This window comes from Mya arenaria, chromosome 5 (assembly GCF_026914265.1).
Source record: "Mya arenaria isolate MELC-2E11 chromosome 5, ASM2691426v1".
Taxonomy (NCBI): Eukaryota; Metazoa; Mollusca; class Bivalvia; order Myida; family Myidae; genus Mya; species Mya arenaria.
In genome coordinates, this window is record NC_069126.1 from 1,672,923 (window position 1) to 1,695,644 (window position 22,722).

Sequence of the window (22,722 nt, forward strand, 5' to 3'; positions counted from 1 at the left end):
ACGAAGCCAGGCCACATAAAGGTCCACTTCTATGTCTACATTCATACAAATAGTCACACCACAGATTTAAATCTCCTTGGCGCAAACCTTGCATGTACCCATTGATCCACCTTAGCCAATGTTCCTTTGTTTATATTTTGCGTTTCTGATTAAGTAATGAACATAGATTAAAATTAAAATCAACTTTAGTATGGACAGTTGCTTTGCTTGGATAATGGATAGATTATTTATTCTACTTTTGGATTAATGATTTTACAGATAATGTGGATATTGTAAATGTAAGTTAGAAAACTTGTGTGAAAATGCTGTGGTATTCATGTCTGTTCTTGCCAGGTTTAGTTACAGCCATACAAATACAGTATGATTCTTTCAAATGCAGTTCATACATGACTGTATTGATTAAAGGAAGTAATTGAAATCATTGTGTTTGTTTTTGTCCTTCTTTTGCCTTCAATATAGCTTCAAAAAAGGTGTTTATTAAGCAACATTTAATATTTACTTATTTAAAAGCTTGCTATATTTAAACAACTGAATGCAGGGTTGATCTGATGATTGGTGCATCAATGATTTATCAGTGATGATCTATTAATAACTGTATATCCAGGTAGATAAAGATCTTGCAAATAGTTATGAATGAACTTGCTACCCAGCCAGTTGTCAGCTGATCAAGATAAACCCATGAAGGCTACCAAAACCTGTCTAATCTTGACCACAATTGTTATGGCCAGTGTTAAATGGCTGATGCATAAATCAGTGGGAAAACATTTATCTCAGCAGCATCATCTATATATAGATGTGACTGCTACCCTAGAGCCCTATTTTTCTAACTGTGGAGGTCCTTTTCTTTGGTGAAATAAAGGTTCTATCCTCCTGACCTACATTGGGGCTGCCCCCAATTTGGATGTTAGGTTAGGTCATGTGTGCACCTGAGGGGGCTGTAAATATTTGCATTGGCCTTGTTACTGGTTGGGTTTATGATTTGCAACACAGGTCAATTTCACTGAATGTTATCAGTCTCAATCAACTATGGTTGTTTATGTTATGTCTGGCCTAAATTATAACATACCTGTCCATTAGGTAAATTGTGTTTTCCAATTTTTGCCTATGGACCTTCAACTCGAGTTTGGTTTTAAAAACGTCACCATTAGGGTGCTGCAGAAGAGGGACAGTGCATTGACAAATTTGAACATTATGAATTTGAAAAGGAATTGCATTTGATTACTTGGAGTAATATTAGGTTTCAACTGCCAAAGTTTGTATGTATTCATAAACATATAATATGTATTAACCAAAACAATCAAAATGTTGGACAGTCTCAAGCATTTAATTTTATAAAGCCTTAAAGGCAGGAGGGTACCCATGGTGGTCTTCAAAATTGGTGATTCCAAAAATGGAAAAAAGGTTGCAGCACCCATCCAAAACTCTTTAGCTTAAACCCTAACCAGGAGATGTGAGAATTTAGCCTTATATTATTCAGTCATGGCAGACTTTATGATGAAAAAGCCGGAGTTCTCACACAAAGTGCTTGGCATCATATTTTTCAACAAACCTTGCATTATAAAATCAAGTAAATGAGAAAGCTTTGGAAACATTTAACCAATGCAGGGGTTGCAAGCTTGTGCTTATTTCCACCACTGTTATGTTTTATTTTACCAATGGGACATTGCCCCAAGATGGCCATTCATTGACTAGGTGTAACCTAAATGAGTTTAAGGATGCTCTTGGTGACTGTTAGTCATGCCTTTTATTAGCTGAAGATACACGTACCATAATGAGCCATATAATAGCCATTAGTGTTTTGATGTTTGGCCACATGCCCGGTATGAAAGGAACCATGCAGGTGGACAGTATTATTTAATGCAGACATTTTCTTAAAACATTTAAGGCAGTACCTGGTCATTCTGAATTGTGATTTTTAAAAGGGAAAAGAAATGGCAATTCCATTGGTACCAGCTGGTCATTCATATTTATGATATTAGAGGCAAATCATGGAATACCACAGCTGGGGTCAATTGATAACACTGAACATGGTATTAGGTATCCAGGAGTTTAATTTTGGCTACTTTTCACTTTAAAACAATTTACGATTGTTTGATATTATTACTAGGTAGATCAATCAATACAGAATTTAGCTAATTGTTTAAGCAAAAGAATAAACAATTTTATAATTGGCCTCAGGTGTCTTTCCAGAGAATTCTCCAGCTTGTTCACATTTAAAGAGTGTTGCTGGTATTTATTAATATTGGCTAAACTGAATTAGAATCAATGTATTAAGTTAATCTCTTGATGAATTTTGCGTTAATGCCAGGTGTTTAAATGGTCTGCCATGTACAGATGCTGTATGAGTGACCAGAGGATAGTGTAAGTGAGAAATTCAGAAGTCCATGACATTGTTGAGATAGTTTACAGCGACTTTGTAGAGGTAGTGTCTGATGGATATGTATATCTGTATTTTCAGGGTCAACATGCACCTATCATTTCTTGGCGACTAGCATTAGAGTAGGGTGAAATGCAATTTCTGGTGTAGCTTTTTATAACATCTGAATTTCTGTACTTTTAGGCCAGGTGTCGAAAGGTCGCCATGTACCGATGGTTTACGGGCGACTAGCGGAGGCGGAGCAAATTGTCATCATGACAGACGCGCTGCAGCAGCAGCAGGAAATGGCCGCCATGCAGAATAGAATACCAACAAACTTCCGTGACGCGTCTGCGGCACCCCTACGCAAGCTGAGCGTCGACCTCATAAAAACGTACAAACACATCAATGAGGTTAGTGTGGTTGAATTTCCGGCCTTTAATTCAATCTAGTAAAATGTTGCCAACTTTTTCATAGCATTTATGTTAAAAATGTACTAAATACGCTATCCATTCATGTTTACATTATTAGCAAACATTCCAAATTTTTTTAAGTGTGAACATCAAGGATCGTGTACTAGATGTTTAACAATCTAATTTTGTAAAATTGTTGCTAAATTAAGTAAATTGTCAATTTTGTATTCTCTATATGGGCTCATATGGTCTCACATATAAATTTGTAAGTTCGATATGGCTGTTTCACAGTTTTACTTGATCATAACACTAAACCGAGGTTGCTCAGGATCATGAAATCCAGAAACTTAAGTCATTGTCCTTTTCAACAACCTTTTCTGTAGAGTTGAGAAATCTCGAAGTAAGTTGCCATAGTTTGTTCCTTTTATAGTGTTCTTTTAGTATTGAGTGAGCATAGATTTAAACTCCATCAATAACGTGTACAATGATGGGATAAGAAAATAAAAACTTCCCCTTAAGCTATTCTCAGCCTATTAAAGTTCCGAGAAAAATGTAATTTAGCAGTCCATGTTTGATTGTAAGGGAAGATTACACTCCCTGGAAGTGAAACATTTCAAGGAAATCTGATACGCTGCGATCTTCCCACATTAGAAATCATATTTAGACCAAATAAGCCTAGTAACTGGAGTCTGAGTAAGGTCAGTGGAGCAGGATTGTACATTGATCCGCGTTGTCAAACAATCTGCATTGATCCTGCACTAGGAGATAAATGCCTTTTGGCCGCATACGAGCAACGAGCTTCATGCATATGTATGTTTTAGTTATAACCAATAATTTTCTGGACCATGCAGATTCAGCAAATTTGCTTGCAATTTCATATGCCCAGACTGAAATGCCACCCATAACAGCATCAGGGGGATTTATAAATAGTAATACTCACTAACATTTATATTTTTATTGTCTTGAGTTAACTTGATAGGGAAAATACGGAACATTTCAAATTGAGGAAACATCCTTAATAATAAGATGAAGCTATTACCATTAATATTAGCTAAGTTATGCCATGGGAAAATGTTATATCCAATATCCCCCCCCAATTCTTTTTTCATTTGAATGTCATTGAATTACTCAATTATGAAATATAACCTGATAAGATTGCAACCTTTTGATGCATGGCAATTCTTTTTGATGTACCAAGATAAAACACTATAAATTTATGTAAAAATCTTATATGAGAAGTAAAGCAGTTGCTTAATATATTCAGAAAACAATTATTTTAATTGATATTAGTTTTTATTGCTAATTTATGTTGTCATGGTAATTTCAATAATATAATTGAAAAGCATAACCCCTGAAGTGTCCCATCAGAAACTAAAAAGTTTGATAATAAAGATCAATATTACTGTCTTAATTTACCAAACTGTTCCCATGGTAACCAGACAGTGGGTTGCTCTGCCCACCAAGAGGATGAAGGTTTTCTTATTGCTCTAGGCAATTTGTAAACACAGGGGAGACAGGTCCTAGACACCAAGGTACATAGGCAACTGCATACACAGACTAAGATGGGTGTAGGGTATCAATAATGGGGGTAACCATAAAAGTGTTTTTGATTATTTCTAATATGAGCAAGCCGCCTTCTATTCTATATATGGATTGTCAAGAAAGCTACGATAAATTATACTAAGTCTCTCTCATTGCCACGGTGTTGCGCGAGCATGTGATCTTGTGTTGTGGAGAAACCGGAGTCCCCGCAGAAAACCCACTTGTCTGGCTTGGTGACCACTAACCAAACCCACATGCGCCCATGCTGGGAATCTAACGCTGGTCGCCTTGGTGAGAGCGCTTACAACTGCGCTAAACGGACAATCTATAGCTTTGAGGTTTTCAACTTGCTTGATAAAAACTAATGTAGAGTAAAACTTTGAACAAATAACCTTGCAGCGTCCTTGATAATGCCATAACTCTGAGCTTTAGTCATAAAGTGGCCTTGGTTTTAATTCAGTATATGTCAAGCTGTTTGAGAGCCTTAGCGCTAGACTGTTGTAATACCTTCAATTCCTATATTGAGTTACAAGCAATTGGATTAAGCCATTCATGTTGTTTTATATCAACTGATTGTGATATAGCTAGTCTGTAATGTAAAAAAGTGTCTGAATTCATCATATTGTTGTCCAATTTCTAGAGCACATAGCCCTGCAGTACGCTGTTCCAGTATAGGCCCATAGTAATTTGTGATGTATAAATAGGGCTAGAAGCAAGCAATAGTGGGGTTGTCCGAGGTGAAAGTGACCAGCTGTGCAGCCATTCAACTGCTTGTTGATCATATAGATAAACTGATGACAGTTGATATCCACTATTCATTTCAATCTTGGTGCCCTTAATGATGGTAGTTGACTGTTAGTCTAGGAGACTTAAGTGGGAGGTCTTTAAATGTGACAGTGCCTTGAAAACAAGAGTGGTTTGGGCATCCAATGTTGTTTTACCAATTTTTATTTCTGTTAATAATTTAGATGATGATTGATTGAAGTTATATGTAAATATGCCATGATAGTAAATACTTTTTTGTCATAATAGCAAAGCACAGTTCTATTATCAATCCCTTGGATAGAGTTGTACAAAATCAATGTTTTATTAAACAGTGAATGTGTGGTAAGGTTTTGGCGGGAAAATATTAGGGTCAAGAGGCAGGATACTATGAAAAACCACATTAACCCCTTGACTGCAGGAAATGTTGTGAAAGTGAATGTGACCCTGACCATTATCAGTTGATCTCAAATCCTCTAAATGCAATACTCTGTCAAGGTTGCTTCAAACCTGTTGTATAGGATCTCTGTTGCTATCTTGTAACATATTTTGTTTGTTAAGAATCACGTTTATCAAATTACTTTTGCATCTATTTAGATTCGAAACGCATATACAAAATTATGGTGTGTTTTTTTTGAAGATCTTTTACATTTAAAGATTTTAAAGCACCTAAACAGGATGGGTGTTCATAACTAGGGTATGTTTTAGTGGATACCACTTACAGGATCTATGCATAAAGGATCTTATCTTGAATGTCAGAAATAAGGTCGTTTACAGAAAAAAGTCGGAGATTTTAAACTCACTGTGATAACTAAATAGTATCATTCTATTTTCTTTTTGTCATCATTATGTGCATACTAATTAAGGTTCTTTGATCTGAATGATATACTTTACTAATTGATAAACAACTTTCTTGATGCCTTGGATATAAAATGGGTCAAAAACTGGATAAGTTGGTTAAGTACATGATAAAAATATACCTGTTTACAATAACAGCTGTCTATGAATGGAGTAATAGAGTACATGGTGTTTGTTGTGAAATAGAATATGTTGAAGTCTGGTAATTAGTTCAGTGTGAGTGCCCGACTTCTTGAAGCTATAAAAGGTACAAGCATGCTGAGGGGTTTTCAAAACTTTGTGATATACAGTGCAGAGTGGTCCTCTGGGAGAGGGGACCATCAACTAATGTTCAAAGGATTAATTGAGGCTCGGAAAGCTGTTGGGAGTTTGTCTTTTTTAAACTCATCTTTCAAGAATTGTGATTCTTTTTCTCGGAATTAAAATGTTCAAACTGCCCTTTATCTTAAATACAGAAGTTGAAGCTTTGTGAGTGCTTTTCGCATTACACATTTTAGTATTGGAATGCATATTAAATGTTCAGCTGAGTTATCTTAATGTCAGGCATAATTAACTGTTACTGGTGTTAAGCAATAACATGGTAAAGCAATGAGACCCAGAATTGCATCCTAGCTGAACAGAATCAGGACTCAGTGTTACTGTTTTTCGTTTGTTTGGGTTTAATGTAGATGTTGCAAAATCTTAAGTGCATCTCAAATCTAGGGTGTCTTTCCTTCCTTATGAATGTGAAGTGCCTTGGCTTCACATCAGGATTCTATTCTTTTAAGTTATACATGTGTATGATTTATGCTTTTTATTGGACGTTAATGGTTTGTATCCTTATAAAGTTCTTAGAACAAGGAAACCCTGTTTGAATTCTATGTGCATTAGTAGTTTCTGTTATGATTTCAAAAATAAACACAGTGCATATGGACAAATAAGCTTTGTTGGTTGTAAGGAACTGAAGTTGATTTTATAATGGAGGTGTAAATAAACACATCACAACTGGATCATATAGGTCAGATGTAACAATGAGAAACAACAATAGATGGCTTCATAGTTTGAAGTGTTGTTTATCATACAGATTGTCAACAATAGGCATTCCATTAATTTGATCAACTTTTATGGAACACTTAAATTCTGTCAAAGTGACCATACTTTCTTGCAACACAGATATTTCGAATGGGACAAATTTATGCTTGACCCGACCCTAGAGGTCAGCTGGAACACAAGTACTTGTTTGTTGATAAAATAACATCAGCAGTGTTGTTTTTGCTGGAATTCTTTCGCTTGGAACTCCTGAAGTGGATGATTCACTTTGATAAACATTTATCATATAAACAATAGATCTTCCTCGAAGTTTGAACATGCTTAGAGTTTTTGTACAAGGACCATTCCGGCAATCGCTGAGGGTGTTGGGGTCACAGAACACTTTAAATGGGTGGAAAAACGCCTCACAACATGCCATACTGGCTCCGATTTCGGAACTAGACTTCACCAAAACTGAGGAACACTTGGACATAAAAGCCTTAAAGGAAAATGTTGATTCGCTGGAACATGTCATTGATCAGGTACCATGATTTGTACCATTATGTTTGTATAAGTATTGAACCTCTGAGCTAAAGCAGGTAAGTTATTTCTCAAAGAGACTCTGTATTCCAAGGAGTGTAGAAGTAAGATTGTGAAACAGCCATATCATATATAAAAACTGAGATTTGATTGGACAGGATCTAGTGTAACCAAAGTTTGTTCGTTTAAAAATACAACTGGGTTGTTAGCATTATAGGGTGAAAAAAGTGGTTCCTGGAAAAAGAAATAAATATTTGCATGATATCTGCCTACAGTTTCCTGTTATACCAGTTGAGAATAACATCATCTTATAGCCCACAAAAAATGGAATGCTTAGATATTTGCCTGAAATGCGTCATTTTCCTGTTTTATTGTAAACAATATTAAGAATTCTGTTTATACTGCCATAACAATTCAGTATTTGATAACAAGCATTGTTTCTCCAGAGTTGTGATCCATGGTGTGATTTCATGGCACTTGTATGACTTATAATTCAATTAATTCTTCTTTTACTCAGGTGTACTATGCAAAGAAGAAGCGGCGTGCGGCTCCAGGTGCGCAGGGTGATGAAAGCGGGCACAAGAAGGGCAAGGTCAACGTGCACGCGTACAACGACGGCTACGATGACCCAAACCACGACTACATCGTTAACCCTGGCGAGAAATGGCTCGACAGATATGAGATCGATTCGCTAATCGGGAAAGGCTCCTTTGGTCAGGTAGGCAGCAGTTTACAGTTGAAAATGAAGTTAAAAAAATTAAAAAAAATTTGGATTGAATACTGAGCGGGATCAACTGTTTTAGCATTTATATTGTAATGGGTTTTGTCCTATATGGGAATTGTCATTAATGAAAGCCTTAAAGCCAAAAAAAAAAAAATCCATTTTAGAAATAAAAACGAAACTATAACAGCTATTAGTGAAATAAATGTGTTTGTCGCACATACTGCATTTGTCACTGGGATTTCAAGTGCATCATGACAGTTAACAAAGATGGCAGTGTACAAGGGGAAGAGGGGCACCTGCCACATAATGGATTTAATTGCTGGTTATTGCGGCTGGTTGCCTGAATTTTTGCCTAAAATTGATTAAAATTCAGACAAGGTTGGTAATAAAATTTAAGTTAGAAAGGTAAAATTTGTGTTAGAAAGGAGAATTTATTTACTGTTTTTCACACAATTTTTATTGTTCTATAATTGAATTGATAGATTAAGACTGGCAGCTGCCATTTTGTTGATGTTATTGTTAGTGAAGTCTGTCATAGCAGTTATAATGTGTCAAGTATTAAAGTTATATTTGTTTTGACCATTGGCCACCAAATGAGCATGTTAAAATATAATATATTTAATTCATGTAATACGTACTTGAACTAAAACAGAAAAATAAATAGAACATTTTCTAATGGAATCAATAATAAAGCCTTTGGACTGAACTTAGTATTCAACGCCAGAACTGTTAATGAAATAGGGCTAGTGATAATTTGTGACATTTTTTGCAAAATCCAATAAATGCTTTAAAATCAAGAAATATTCTAATGCTATCAATTTACATGGTCATAGAGAAACTTTTGTTCTTATTAAATTTCTGCTCATGTAAAAACTATAGAGTTGTTAAATACTTAATTCTCACTTTAGGGACACAATACTTCAGTCAGAGGGAAGTGTATAGAATGTCAACTCTCACACATGCTTAAACTTGAACTGAGCAATTCAATCGAACAATTTAAATGCTGTAAGGTACAATTTTATCACATTGGCGGGTCAATAAAAATGACAATAATAGTTTTGGCGGGTAGAATTAACGGATTTCAACTGCACTGTTTACACTGTAAACATAGACACAGTTTTGCGCCTTTCCGCTTGGGGCATGAATCATTATGTACCCTTACTGTAGTTTATGATTAAACCTGTCTGAAATTGTCTGATTCAAGACAGGAGATGCCGTTTAAAACTTGTGCTTGTAGATAACAATGCTGGGATTTCTTCATGTTTTGTCTGGGAAGCCTGTTAATACAAGAGAGTTAGTTGGGACAAGTTGAAACAGAACAACAGTCATGCTATATTATTAATACATAGGATGCCAAGTATATTTCATTGTTTCAATGTTTATCACTATTTTACTTTCAAAAAATATCCAATTAAAATAGTTAATGATTGCAGCAATTTAACCTCTAAATTTCTTTAACAAGTGTTGATGGAGAGCATGCTTAAAGTTTAAATAAGTAAATTAAACCAATTAAAATACTAAATGGAACTGGCGATCATTTATGAGAAGCTCAATCAAGTTCATATTGGTCACCAGTGTAACATTAACAAATAAAATGACTGTCCAAAGAAGGTTAGCATTTTTGGATCAATTAGCATTCTATTCTGGGTGGATCTGATATGATTCAAGTACTGTAAGTTTGTCCTCACCTGAACCCTGCTCACCATGTGTTCAACTAGGTGGTTACCCCACCCACCACAGTATACATGTAACTAGCTTGGTCATTAACCATGTGATGGCTGATGGAACTGTCAAGATAGCATCACTTCCCTGATACAAGCTGGCATATAGGTGATAGGGCATTGTTATACCCTGGTGATCAAACAATAAACAACAATTCCTTTCAGACTTTTTTAGTGACTTGTACATTCTTAGTCTGTGTTGTTTTGCTTTTAGGATTCTTTTGGGGTACAAGAACTATGTAAATTGTGTTCCCCCCCCCCCCCCCCCCCCCCCCCCCCCCCCCCCATCAGGTTGGGCATAATTCTTATCTTTCTGTGTCAAGCCGTATTATCTCTGAATATTTGATGCTTATAAGAAATATGTTGTAAACTGTTCCTATGGAAATGAATTGAAGCTGGACTCGTCAAAAGGTTTGTTAAGCAGCTCCAGACTGGTGATTTGAAAACTTGAATTCTGTAAAAACAAGCAGGAAATTTGATAAGATTTGATAATCTAGAGGTAATTTGGTTTTAAAAAAAAAAACAGGCAAAGTGCAGCACACTTATCAGATCTTGCACTATTCAGCATCAAAATAGAAATATTTGGAATGTAACCTCTGCCTTGTATGTAATTTGATATACAGTATATATATATATCAAGGGTGAATGCTGAAAAGATGTAAGTGCTTTAATTCTTAATGTCGTTTACAATGTTATACTTCCATTCCCTAATTTTAACATTCAATCATTGTGTATGCCTTCTTTGAAGTTTATAAGCAGGAATTAGTGTGGCCTAATTTACAATGAAGTCAATTTGATGGGAATTTTATGATAATTGATATAAAATCCCCACCACAATCATTTCCTCAATTTTAACAGGAAATTGGATTAGGAAAGAAAAAAAAAGCTTAAACAAAAAATGCTTCACATGACTAATGCAGGAAATAAAGCAAGAATGTCATCCTTATTGTTCAATGTAATTGATGTATACAAGAGCAAAATGTTTGTAGCCAATTAAAAAAAAATCAAGGTTGACAAGTTTTTGTGTTGTAAGATTTGATGTCAAAATAGCGAAGAAAAGGATTGAAAACTACGCAATTGTAATTACGGAGTAAAAAGTAAAACAGAAATACCACTTACTGGTTTGACAAGAAGATGGGTTATAGATCTATTAGATTGCAATCCGATTGTGTCTGCATCCCAGACACTGTAGGAATCTAGTGTCTACGTGCTGCCGCTCTAAACTGTATATATTGACATTATGATGCTACTCCTGAAAGGACTGGATACAATTATTCCCCACATTGTGTCTGGACTTAATAGACATGGTCTAGCTGCTGTACTTCTCTTTTGCTCAATTATGTGGGCTGTGTAGGACCAATACTGACCAGACAAATGAGGGCGATGCTCAGGGCTCCCCCTGGTCATTATCTGTTCAAAGATTGTCTTTAAACAAACAAGTTATGCAACCAAATATATCAGGTGATGTACAAGTGTTGCATAGCAACGAACTCTTCAAAAGGGAAAATGAAGTCTGGTGAAACAGTTATCTTTACTTAATTGCTTGGCGTGTCCGCTTCCAATTTAAAGTACTGAGTTGCAATGCATTCCAATTTCTCTATATGCATTAGATGGTTTTAGGCTTGCAAATTACAAAAGATGTTAACTCTTAACTCAGATTGAGTAACGACTGCACAGGAATGCTGTATACCTGTAATTTCCACCTTCACTTGCTTGCTCTTGAAATAGTTTTTGCATTGTTATCCAGTATTCCACAACATCTCTCATGTAAACCAACAGGGTTGCAGAGTTTTTCAGGTAGAATCTGTAGACTCAGCTGAAAATGGAGTGATAGAGTTGCTGTCTGGGTTTTGCCTGATTTTATGAAATATGGAAATGAAAAGTAAAGTGTAAAGGCTTTATTGAGACTTCAGACTGGTTAAGCCAGTTTTTCTCAGGTCTTGGAAGGTGTAAGACAAAAAAGAATGACAGAAACATTATCTTTTGGTTCATTGCTCTAAGTTCTCTTGTCTGCTATGTTACAGTTTGCTTCCTTTAATTCAATTAGACATTTAATATAAATCGTTTGTTATCAAAATCCAGGATTATGAAAGTCATTTTTGACAGAATGATATGACATTTATGATAAGATCAAAGATGGAAGTATATTATGTATTTAATACAGTTGGAGCTCTCTGTGGTAGTGGCAAGGTTGTTCACAGTTAGGAGGCTATCATCCTAGTTTTTAGGAGTTCATGATCAGAAATTGGCAAGAAATGAACAAAGTATATCAATCTGTTTAAATAAACACAAAATAAATTAAATCCTGTGAATTAAGCATGAAATAGAAGTTTCATTGAGTTGATTTCTAAAAAAATAAATAACTTGCTTCCTGTAACAGTTAAAATCATACTATATTGAAGCAAACAGTGGATAACTTTTTATGTGTATAGGTGTGTAGGGCAGCGAGATCCATGGTGATCATAGCACATTATGTGTCTGACAGCTACATCATTACAGACCACACTATGTCATCTTAGGTACCTGTCATAGGGTCATCAGAATGTCAAAGAAAATGAGTATCACTAGAATATACATGTACATACTGGTTGCTTGAATGTTACAGGTGGTAAAGGCTTATGATCATGCAGACCAGGAACCTGTGGCCATCAAAATCATCAAGAACAAGAAACCATTCCTCAACCAGGCCCAGATAGAAGTGAAACTTCTAGAACTCATGAACAAACATGATGCAGAAAACAAATATTATATTGGTAAGAATAAATGATAAATCCAAGAGATGTGATCCACAGGATCTTGTATTCATCATTTCAACATTTGAATACAGCAATTATTATATTTGGTGAGCTGAAACATTTAAAGGCACTATTTTGAAGTTTAAATTTCATGAATTTTGCATTTGAATCACACATTAATTATTTGTATACATATGAGGAAAACCAAGCTTTGTCAACTGGTTATTTTTAGGCTTGGGCGCATCTTTAACTTACTTGATTGGTCACATTTGGATGAATATTGGCCGTAACTAAACATAAACCCTGTTAGTTTTGTAGTTTGTTCATTTTTATAGGCAAAGGGAGGAAACTTCCAATACATAATACTGCACTTGACTTGAGTATTTTCTGTGAAAGATTTTCGTACATAATCAAACATCTTTTTTCTATTTCAGTGAAACTAAAGAGACATTTTATGTTCAGAAATCACCTGTGCTTAGTGTTTGAACTTCTTTCCTACAACCTGTATGACTTGTTACGGAATACAAACTTTAGAGGCGTCTCATTAAACTTGACTAGAAAGTTTGCCCAACAGTTGTGTACGGCATTGTTATTTCTGGCCACGCCAGAGTTAAATATAATTCACTGTGATTTGAAACCAGAGAACATCCTTCTGTGCAACCCTAAGCGTAGTGCAATTAAAATTGTGGATTTTGGGAGTTCGTGTCAACTTGGTCAAAGGGTAAGTATTTAAATTGTCTCTCTCACTCTCTCTCTATATATATAATATATAAAATCTTAGTATACAAACATCTAGATGACTGCCCTGTTGTGTATGAGTGTATTAGCATTGTCTATATATAACTTTTTGAAAAAGATGTTGTGCATAATACTGGTTTGACGTGATAAGACTTATTAAGACTTGAAACTGGAATAGAGTGATCATTTTATAGTTCTTCATAATCTATATTCAACAGAACATTCTATATACAATTAACAATGTTTTCTTCACACATTTTCAGATATACCAGTACATCCAGTCTCGGTTTTACCGTTCTCCGGAGGTGTTACTTGGAATCCCATACGACCTCGCCATCGACATGTGGAGTCTGGGCTGTATCCTCGTGGAGATGCACACTGGAGAACCGCTCTTCGCGGGCTCAAACGAGGTATGTACTATTAATGGATCATTCTTTGTGAGGTATAAGCTGACATTTTGTAGTAAACTTCAAAATTCTACAGGCAGAATCAATGGTACTGACTCTCCAAAAAAATGACTTAATCATGACACTGACACATGTTGATGTAGCCAGTATTTTATCGTTTTCAAGTTAGAAATAGTAACTGTAAGAAAATGCTCTACATAAATTGTACTACTCTAGTGTGCTGTATGATGAACCATTGTCACCATAAACCATTGTACATCGTGCACCATCACTGTAGTCTGACGTAAACCATCATTAAGCATTGTCCATCGTTAACCATCATCATCCGTTGTAAACCATCTTAAAGATAAGGATCAATAATTCACACTGGTGTTAAGCAAAACAGTTGTACACATATTTATTGTTTAGTGAAGATGTTGAACTCATGATTTTTTATGCCCTTACCCTTTTAGTTTGATCAGATGATGAAGATAGTAGAGGTCCTAGGAATGCCGCCAAAACACATCCTGGACCAGGCCCCGAAGGCCCGCAAGTACTTTGACCAGCTCCCAGATGGATCATACATCTGCAAGAAACCCAAGGATGGCAAAAAGGTAGGCTTATCTTGGTATCTGGGAGGCTAGTCTAGGTGCCTAGGAAGGATAAGAGAAGTGACTTGAGCCCTCTTTGGAGGATAAAGAAGTTCCAAAAAGCCTGTTAGAGGAATGAAATTTCCATAGATGACTTTAAATGATATGGGGGAAAATGCACACCAATTGAAATGAACAAAATGAAAAGATGTCTTTTATATGCCTGTGGAAATGAGTTGCTGTTTGTTGATCTCTGGCTGGGTATAAAACAGTCATACCATTAATTAGATGCTACTGCAATTTGATTATTTTTATGAAAGTAATTGTAACTTAATGAATTAACTATAAAAAAGGTTCTTATCTGGGATTATTTGAAGTTTAATGTCCTTATGTTGTTTTTAATGTTTTTTTAAAAAAGACAAGAATTCATTAAAAATGTTCGAAGTTCAAGGCAGGAGAGGAATATAAGTGTCTGAGGGAATTACAAACCAATTAAAAGATGAGACACTTCAAAAAAAACTTATTAAAGTGAAGAAAAAAACAAAACAGAATTTTAAGTATTTCCCTTCTGACACTTAATGACTGTACTTCCATGAATTGCAGTTAACAATAGTTGGGTAAATTACTGAGAAAAGTCACTTAAGACTTTATACCAGCTGAGGCGGGGTGAGTTGGTCACATAAAGATCTATAAATACTTTCAGGTCAATATATTGGGTTAAACTGTTGTTTGCTTATGCTGATCTAGGTCGTGCATTACGGTGTCTTGCATACCTTAAGACGGTGAAAGATCACTGATGAAGAACAAGTTATTTGTAGATTATTATGAATTCTTAGAAATGATCTGTTCCTGTAAAACAAATCTATGAATGGAAAAAGTCTGATAAACTCACAGCATCTGACACTGACAGTTTCATCCATTCAGGGAATGTAATATCATGATGATTGAAGTGAAACTAGCACCTGAGTACGTCTCTCAAATGAACATTCAGAACTTATACATTATCATTGTATGGTATATGTAAATCTATGGATATGATGTTTTGTTGGGTTGGGTTTTTATATTCTAATCACCTATTTAGAGTATTTAATTTAATTGCATTCAATTCCTAATATTCTGCTATCATATCATCCAGTACAAGCACACGGGGACGCGGAAGCTTCATGATGTTATTGGGGCAGAGACGGGAGGTCCCGGAGGACGGCGGGCCGGAGAGCCAGGCCATACTGTTGCAGATTACCTGAAGTTCAAGGACTTAATCCTCCGCATGCTAGATTATGACCCCAAGACCCGGATAACGCCGTACTATGCGCTCCAGCATAATTTCTTTAAGAAGACGACGGATGAGAGTACTAATACATCAAACAGTACATCAACGAGCCCGGCTATGGAGCAGCACAACGTGGCCAGCCCCACAGGTATGACAGTGTACGTTCACTACTCGTCTTATTTTACTACCTTTGTGTTCTAAAATATCACTATGATGTTACCTATGGTACTATCCAGTCTGGTCAATAACTTGATGTAATGTGTCACCTGACTGAAAATCAAAAGGCTGCAAAGAAAGGGGAACTTAATGCTTTTATTTCATAAATAAAACAAATATTTCATTAGTATGTAAAAAAACAAAAAGGAAAAATAGTACATAAAACTCTTAGTCTCTCTTTTTATAATGTTTGCTATATATATATATATATATATGTATATATATAAAGAAAATTTACGATTTAGATTGCTGCAAAAATAAAATGTTTTAGCTTAAGTTATTAAGATAGGTTGGTCTTACATCATCAACAATTTTTCCAATGACATCTCCTTCTGAACTGCTTGGTCTTTCAGCCATATTGTTCCTTAGCAACCATATTTCTTAGTAACCAAAGCTTACCTCAGCAATGGCTTGTTTTCATACTTACTATCAAAATCGTTATGAATCATGGTCTCCTCAGTTACCACTGACTTCCTTAGCAACCACCTTTTTTCTTAGCAACCAATGAATTCCGTGGAAACTTGCTTCCCTAGATTCTCAAGGTTCTCAGGTTTGCGATATATATATATTGGCCCTCTTGCTTTTCTTTTGCAACATATATACATATATAATGGACAATGTATCATTTTTTGTTTATCGTCTACTTGCAGTCGGCTCATCAAGTAGCGGTCGAGCGCGATCGGATCCAACACACCAGCACCAGTCCCATCTGCATGTGCACTCCCACTCTGCACACCAGGGGAGCCTAGGAGCGCCCGTGCAGTACACCACCATGGAGTGTGAGAGTCCCCAGGGTACTGGTACCCGTGGGCACGGCGGGCAGTCTGGGCATGGACAACTCTACCCCCAACAGAGCTGGCCGGGAGATGCCCGCGGAGGGATGACAGGCTCACATTCCCAGCAACAACAGCAGCATCGGCACCACCGCCAGCAGTCACCTCCTTCTAGTGGGACACATGGACAGCTTTCGTCAGCACATGCACCGTCAGCAAGTCTCATAATTGCCCCTGGGTTTCAATCATCAGCCACTCTGCCACCACAGCCGGGAAGATCAGTTGACATTGTTCCTGGAGGACACACCCGGGTACACAGTAGCTCAGATCCCCCGCAGTTGAGCCCAATGAACATGATGCCAGGCTACCCGCCCGCGAATTTTGGACAATACCCACAGCCTCAGTGGCCTGGGAGTGCTTTTCCATTCACCATAGCAACTTCTGTTGAGACCCAACAAATTCCGGGGCCTGAGAACCCCAGTATACAGCACACACGAACTAGCACAGAGCGAGGGGACGAATCCCCCATGGTTGGTGTTGTAGTACAACAAAGCCCGGTTGCTAGTCATTGACGGCAGCTAAGCCCTAGGTTTTATGTTTGAATTATTGGTTGTTTGTCACTGCCAGAGACTGAGCTGGAGTCTGCCGTGCTTCTATCCAGCAAGGCTGCTCGACAGTCAACTGCTGATGGAAGGGGCTTCAGCAGTTAAGCTGTCTACGGATATGTTTCATGCTTATGTTGTGTTAAGCTTACAAAGTGTGCTCATTATTCTAGACCTGGCGGAAGCTACTGTTAGTTGCAGAGTGGGATGTGGTTGATTTGATAACCTTGTGATAATGTGAACAGTCAGAGACATCATGAATGCGGACTGACATGAGGGGTTGTCATACAAGCTTGATTAGAACATGCGTGGGAAATATGAGCAACTGAGTGATTAAGAGAAGAAAGCTTCTGAAGCTTGTGGGTAGGACGAATATGGAGTTGTGAAAGGAAAATGGTGACAAAACAAACACTAGTGGGTTAAGATTGACACAGACTCGTGGTCCAGGCTCGTGTACCAATCCCCAACAGCTGTGTGCCAAATCTTGGCTGATATGTGTTGTATATCTAAGAGAAACGGGGTGTTAAACATTCTTAGCTTGAGTGGAGGCTCAAGTAGTGGTCATTGCATCACAAATCACTTGATGGACAAGCATAGGGTCGAACTTCTGTAGGTGATATAATTGTAAAATAGAATATATTTGAATCGTGTTGAGAGAAATAGCTATAAAATTTGGACAGTGTGACTGTCAATATGTATTTACGAATGTTTTGGGTGCCATGGAATGGAGTAATTCATTATCTATTCTAATGAACAGCCATTGTAATGTATGTCCTAAGAAATATGTAAACCTTTTAAATAGATCCTTTATTTTAATCATTTCTTAAAAGAGAAGTACTGGCTACAGTTACCATGATAAGTAAAGTAAAACAGAATTGCGGTTACTCTGTTTGATGTCACCCCTAGAGATGTGCAAGGAAAATGTATGAATAATTCAAATATCTGCATTTTGGACTTTTCTGATTATGTGCATGTCTGAAGTATCTGAATATGTTTATGTCAGAATTAACAGAAGATGTGCATGTAAGGATTATCCAAATATGTGGATCGAAATCAACTGTTTAAAAACACGAATCAGTGCGGCAAAGTATGTATTTGTGTAATATGACTGAAATTTACTCAAACTGTAGGTTTATATATACTCTAGTGATTGAAAATGACTTTACAGGCAATGAAAGCATCAAGTTCAACTAAACAGTATTGTCATAACTTCAACAAAAACCATACTGTAGGCGCTATTCATTCATTTAGAAAGTCTAGATTCTTGGCATTACAGTAGGTATATGGTCGCTAGCAATGATCATTATTAGTATCAATGACTTATATAAGAGGCTCTCTAGTTGAATTAAGGGCATTCAAGGTTTTGTACTTTTATGCATATATCTTTTATGAGTTTTACACGTGAAATTCATAGGGTACATTATACAAACTCTTACTATTTACTATGCAAACTTATTTATGAGTTACACTCTGATTTTAGCATAAAAATATTTTATTTACTGTACTAGCAATCAATTTAATGTTTTTCAGATTTTTAAAAAAGATCTGATTTTAATCTATTTATTTATCTATCTACTCGGACAAATACTGAGAAGATTTTTAATTATTATTACATTCTCTGCAAACTGTACATAAACTTAAAATGTTTCAAGAACCGCCAAATCAAGATGTCACTTGATGACAATGTTAGCTCAGATAGGGGAAAGGGTGACGTTTTAAGTGTTTCCCAGGATAATATGACATTTTTAATATTACCTCTTTTCTAGTATTTACGAGATTAACATTGTTAGCAAGAGTATGCTGACGGAATTGAACGGTCTTGTCAATTATTACGGTGCTTTAGTTGATGAACATTTAAGATCTCAATATTTCGGTTATGTATGCTTACAATAGAAATGAATAGATTTGTTCCGGCCTTGCTTGTCTTGAAAACAGTTTCAGTTGTTAAAAGAGATGGATTCTAAAGTTCTGATTTCAGTCAGGAGTCACTGATGATTGCCTTAAAAAGAATAAAATACGGATTATGTCAGATTTTTATTTTAGAATTGAATGTACAGAAACTTTTGTTGTGAATAAAATACTATGTGAAATCATTGTTGCATGTTTGAGATGAAAGTTGGTTATGTACAATTGAAATCATGTCATTCAGATGTAAATATTGTGATAATCTAATTTAATGAAAATCAATGACCATGCCAAACAAACATTGTCACCTTGTTTCTCCATAACTTTCCTATATGCAAGGGAATATTGTATTAGTTTTACACATTCAGTTGTCAATTAAATTTCTAATTGTATGTTTCGCAAAAAATACAATTATAGCCTCAACAGCCAGACAGTTTAAAAGAAATGTCATGCAGATTTTGGTTAAAAATTTATCTTCTATTTTCCTTCCGTGTTGATGCTTCATAGAATACCACAAAATGTTAAGTACTTGAAATGTACAAATTATATGATCACTTAAAAGTGACCATTATTTCAATGATGTTTTCACTTTTTCTTCTTAAACTGTTCTAAGGTTTTCTTAAACATTTGCATGTATTAAAGTTTAACCATGGAAGATTCATATGATGGTAAACTTTCAACTGTTAAAGACCTTTCTATTATTGTGAAACTGAGAGTCCGAACAGTCATGTTTTAAAGATAATAATGATGCCATAATGGTCACACAAAAGCTAATAAATATTCTTTATTTTTCTATATCTGCATTTTTTCACAGACTTCTTTTGTTTTCTATACATTCAACTCTTGCATTCAGAACATCCACATGATATACATGTTTTTGTTGAAATGTGTCAGATGACTTGTAATTTACCATTTCTGCTCATTAAAATAACAATTCAAATGGCATAGTTGTTTTCCTGTTATTTCTCCCCTGGTTTTCAGTGATGTCTGTTTTCTATGCTAGCACAGACCAAGTGTTGTGTTATGAATATTAGAAAGATTGAGGGTATTCTAGATGTATTGCCTCTCATCCAAGAAAGAGGACATACTGACCATGAACATGTTCTTGGCCTCTCACATATGTTGGTTGAATCCCTGCCAAGGACATGTTCTTGCCCTCCCAAAGATGTTGGTTGAATCAATGCCAAGGACATGTTCTTGCCCTCCCAAAGATGTTGGTTGAATCCCTGCCAAGGACATGTTCTTGCCGTCCCAAAGATGTTGGTTGAATCCCTGCCAAGGACATGTTCTTGCCCTCCCAAAGATGTTGGTTGAATCCCTGCCAAGGACATGTTCTTGCCCTCCCAAAGATGTTGGTTGAATCCCTGCCAAGGACATGTTCTTTGTCTCTAAAAGATGTTGGTTGGAGCCACACCATCGACATGTTCTTGGCCTCTCAAATATGATGGTCAAAGCCCCACCATGGACATGTTCTTGACCTCCCCAAGATGTTGGTTGAAGCCCACCATGGACATGTTCTTGGCCTCTCAAATATTATGGTCAAAGCGCCACCATGGACATGTTCTTGACCTCCCCAAGTTGTTGGTTGAAGCCCTGCTTAGGACGTCTTGGCCCCCAAAGATTCTGGTTGGAGCCCAACCATGGACAAATTCTTGGCCTCTCAAAAGATGTTGATTGTAGCCCCATCAAGGCCATGTTCTTGGCATCTCGAAGATGTTGGTTGGAGCCCCACCAGGGCCGTTTTTTGCCTCTTATAGATGTTGGCAGGAGCCCCACCAATGAAATGTTTTTTGTTCTTCAAAAATGTTGGTTGGAGCCTCACCGCATGGACATGTTCTTGGCATCTCAAAGATGTTGGTTGGAGCCCTTTCTTGGCCTCTCAAAGAAGTTGGTAGGAGAACCATCATGGACATGTTCTGACCTATCAAAGATGTTGGTTGACGCCCCACAACGGACATGTTCTGACCTATCAAAGATGTTGGTTGACGCCCCACAACGGACATGTTCTGACCTATCAAAGATGTTGGTTGACGCCCCACAACGGACATGTTCTGACCTATCAAAAATGTTGGTTGACGCCCCACAACGGACATGTTCTGACCTATCAAAAATGTTGGTTGACGCCCCACAACGGACATGTTCTTAGCCTCTCAAAGATGTTGGTTGGCTCGCCGTTAAGGGCATGTTTTGTGCCTCTTATGAGGGACGGCAGGAAAACGACTAATTCGTCGTATAACAAGACTGACCCATTCCGTTGGTCACAAATTTGAATCTGACAAAAAATAAACATAAGTTGATACATTGTAACTATCTTCGCAATCGAGCTATTTAATAAATAAGTATATGATGATATAAGTACTGTAGATGTCCAGATCTTAATGCAAGAACGACACGGTGAGAGTGTTCACATGGTAGGGTTCTTGACCTTGTTTCATTCCAATGGATAATGGAAGACAGATAAGCATCATAGGTCTTTAATTGTAGAACCAATTCTGGAATAATTATGTTCAGAATTAATCCTGAGCTTTCGATTTTAGACTATCAAGAGTAAAGTTCAGTTTTTGTGCAAAAAAATAGTTACATTAAAAACAGTAAGAAGAACTTTGAAATGGCTTTGAAAACAATTTAACCTAGGTCTAAGCCCCTCATCTTGACTCCCTTATATTTAGGATAAATTTGAATTTTGGCGTTATCATTCCTGTTGAAATTGTGCAAGATTTACAATACTTGCACACCCTCTTCTGCAAAACTTGCACTTTAAGCATTTTACAATCTACTGTGAACTAAATGGCTTCATAATATAAGTAAGCAGTGGGTTAAAATCGAGTAATGGTGAGGTAAGATCTGGTTTTATATGGGAAAGTTAACCAGTTGTCATTTTGACCATATTCATTGACTTACATACGCGGAGGCAGTGCGTGTGGTGTATTTAATGTTCAGTTAAATTTAAAAACATGACAAAAGCTTTCATTATATCTAGTGACGGATAATTGAACTACTGTCTGATCGCAATAAAATGAACATCCCAATTTGCGTTTAAAATAATCACCCGGACTAGAGTTTCAAAACAGTGCATATTTACTATTCTAAATATATCTGATACATAAATTGTTAGTTCACCTTGCGGCTCCAGAAATTGCATCCATACCTTCCCTTGCGGTCGAGCGATGCGTTATTTCAATCTTGTTTGTGTTGTCAGCAGTCTTGCCCTCACTAGACGATCCTTGGACAAGCTCGCAACCCAAGATAAGGACGGTTAAAATTAACGGAGAAATGGTGCTTCATATATCGGGCAATTTAATCCATTTCCGAGGTTAATACTTCAACACAGTTTTGCATGATTGTTTAATTCAAATAACCATAAATTTAATTAAAAGTGCTTCTGTACTTTACAATTCAATTCTTCTCTGTATTTGAATTCCAAGAAATACATTGACCACACATTTGAGTAGATATTGAGTCTGTTCTGAATTTTAGCAATACTCAAAGGGAGAGAAACGTTTGCTGACGTTTTTAGAAAAAAAATCCAAATAACTCTAGAAAATAATTTGAGTTGTTAAAGTAGCATTAGCCTCCCTTACAC

General features: G+C 36.4%; 1 protein-coding gene and 1 non-coding gene across 9 annotated transcripts in view; one reads left to right on the forward strand and one right to left on the reverse strand.

Moving 5' to 3' along the window:
- The window catches only part of LOC128234134 (dual specificity tyrosine-phosphorylation-regulated kinase 1A-like), a 37,835-nt gene extending 17,749 nt beyond the window's left edge, over positions 1-20,086 (forward strand). For 3 of the 8 annotated variants that reach the window (XM_052948172.1, XM_052948166.1, XM_052948167.1), the window contains exons 2-9: positions 2,561-2,769; positions 7,997-8,197; positions 12,530-12,677; positions 13,094-13,380; positions 13,661-13,807; positions 14,257-14,397; positions 15,509-15,791; positions 16,510-20,086. In XM_052948172.1, coding sequence (XP_052804132.1) covers positions 2,590-2,769; positions 7,997-8,197; positions 12,530-12,677; positions 13,094-13,380; positions 13,661-13,807; positions 14,257-14,397; positions 15,509-15,791; positions 16,510-17,204 — 2,082 coding nt within the window. In that variant the 5' untranslated portion in view covers positions 2,561-2,589 and the 3' untranslated portion in view covers positions 17,205-20,086. Of the gene's footprint in view, positions 1-2,560; positions 2,770-6,206; positions 6,400-6,758; positions 7,482-7,996; positions 8,198-12,529; positions 12,678-13,093; positions 13,381-13,660; positions 13,808-14,256; positions 14,398-15,508; positions 15,802-16,509 lie in introns of those variants that run through there. The other 5 variants (XM_052948168.1, XM_052948169.1, XM_052948170.1 and 2 more) reach the window with 5 other exon arrangements.
- Positions 20,087-22,264: 2,178 nt separating this feature from the next.
- Positions 22,265-22,396, reverse strand: LOC128236335 (U4atac minor spliceosomal RNA). Its single transcript, XR_008261334.1, has one exon. It is a non-coding gene; the product is annotated as a U4atac minor spliceosomal RNA (small nuclear RNA).
- Between the last annotated feature and the right edge of the window lie 326 nt (positions 22,397-22,722).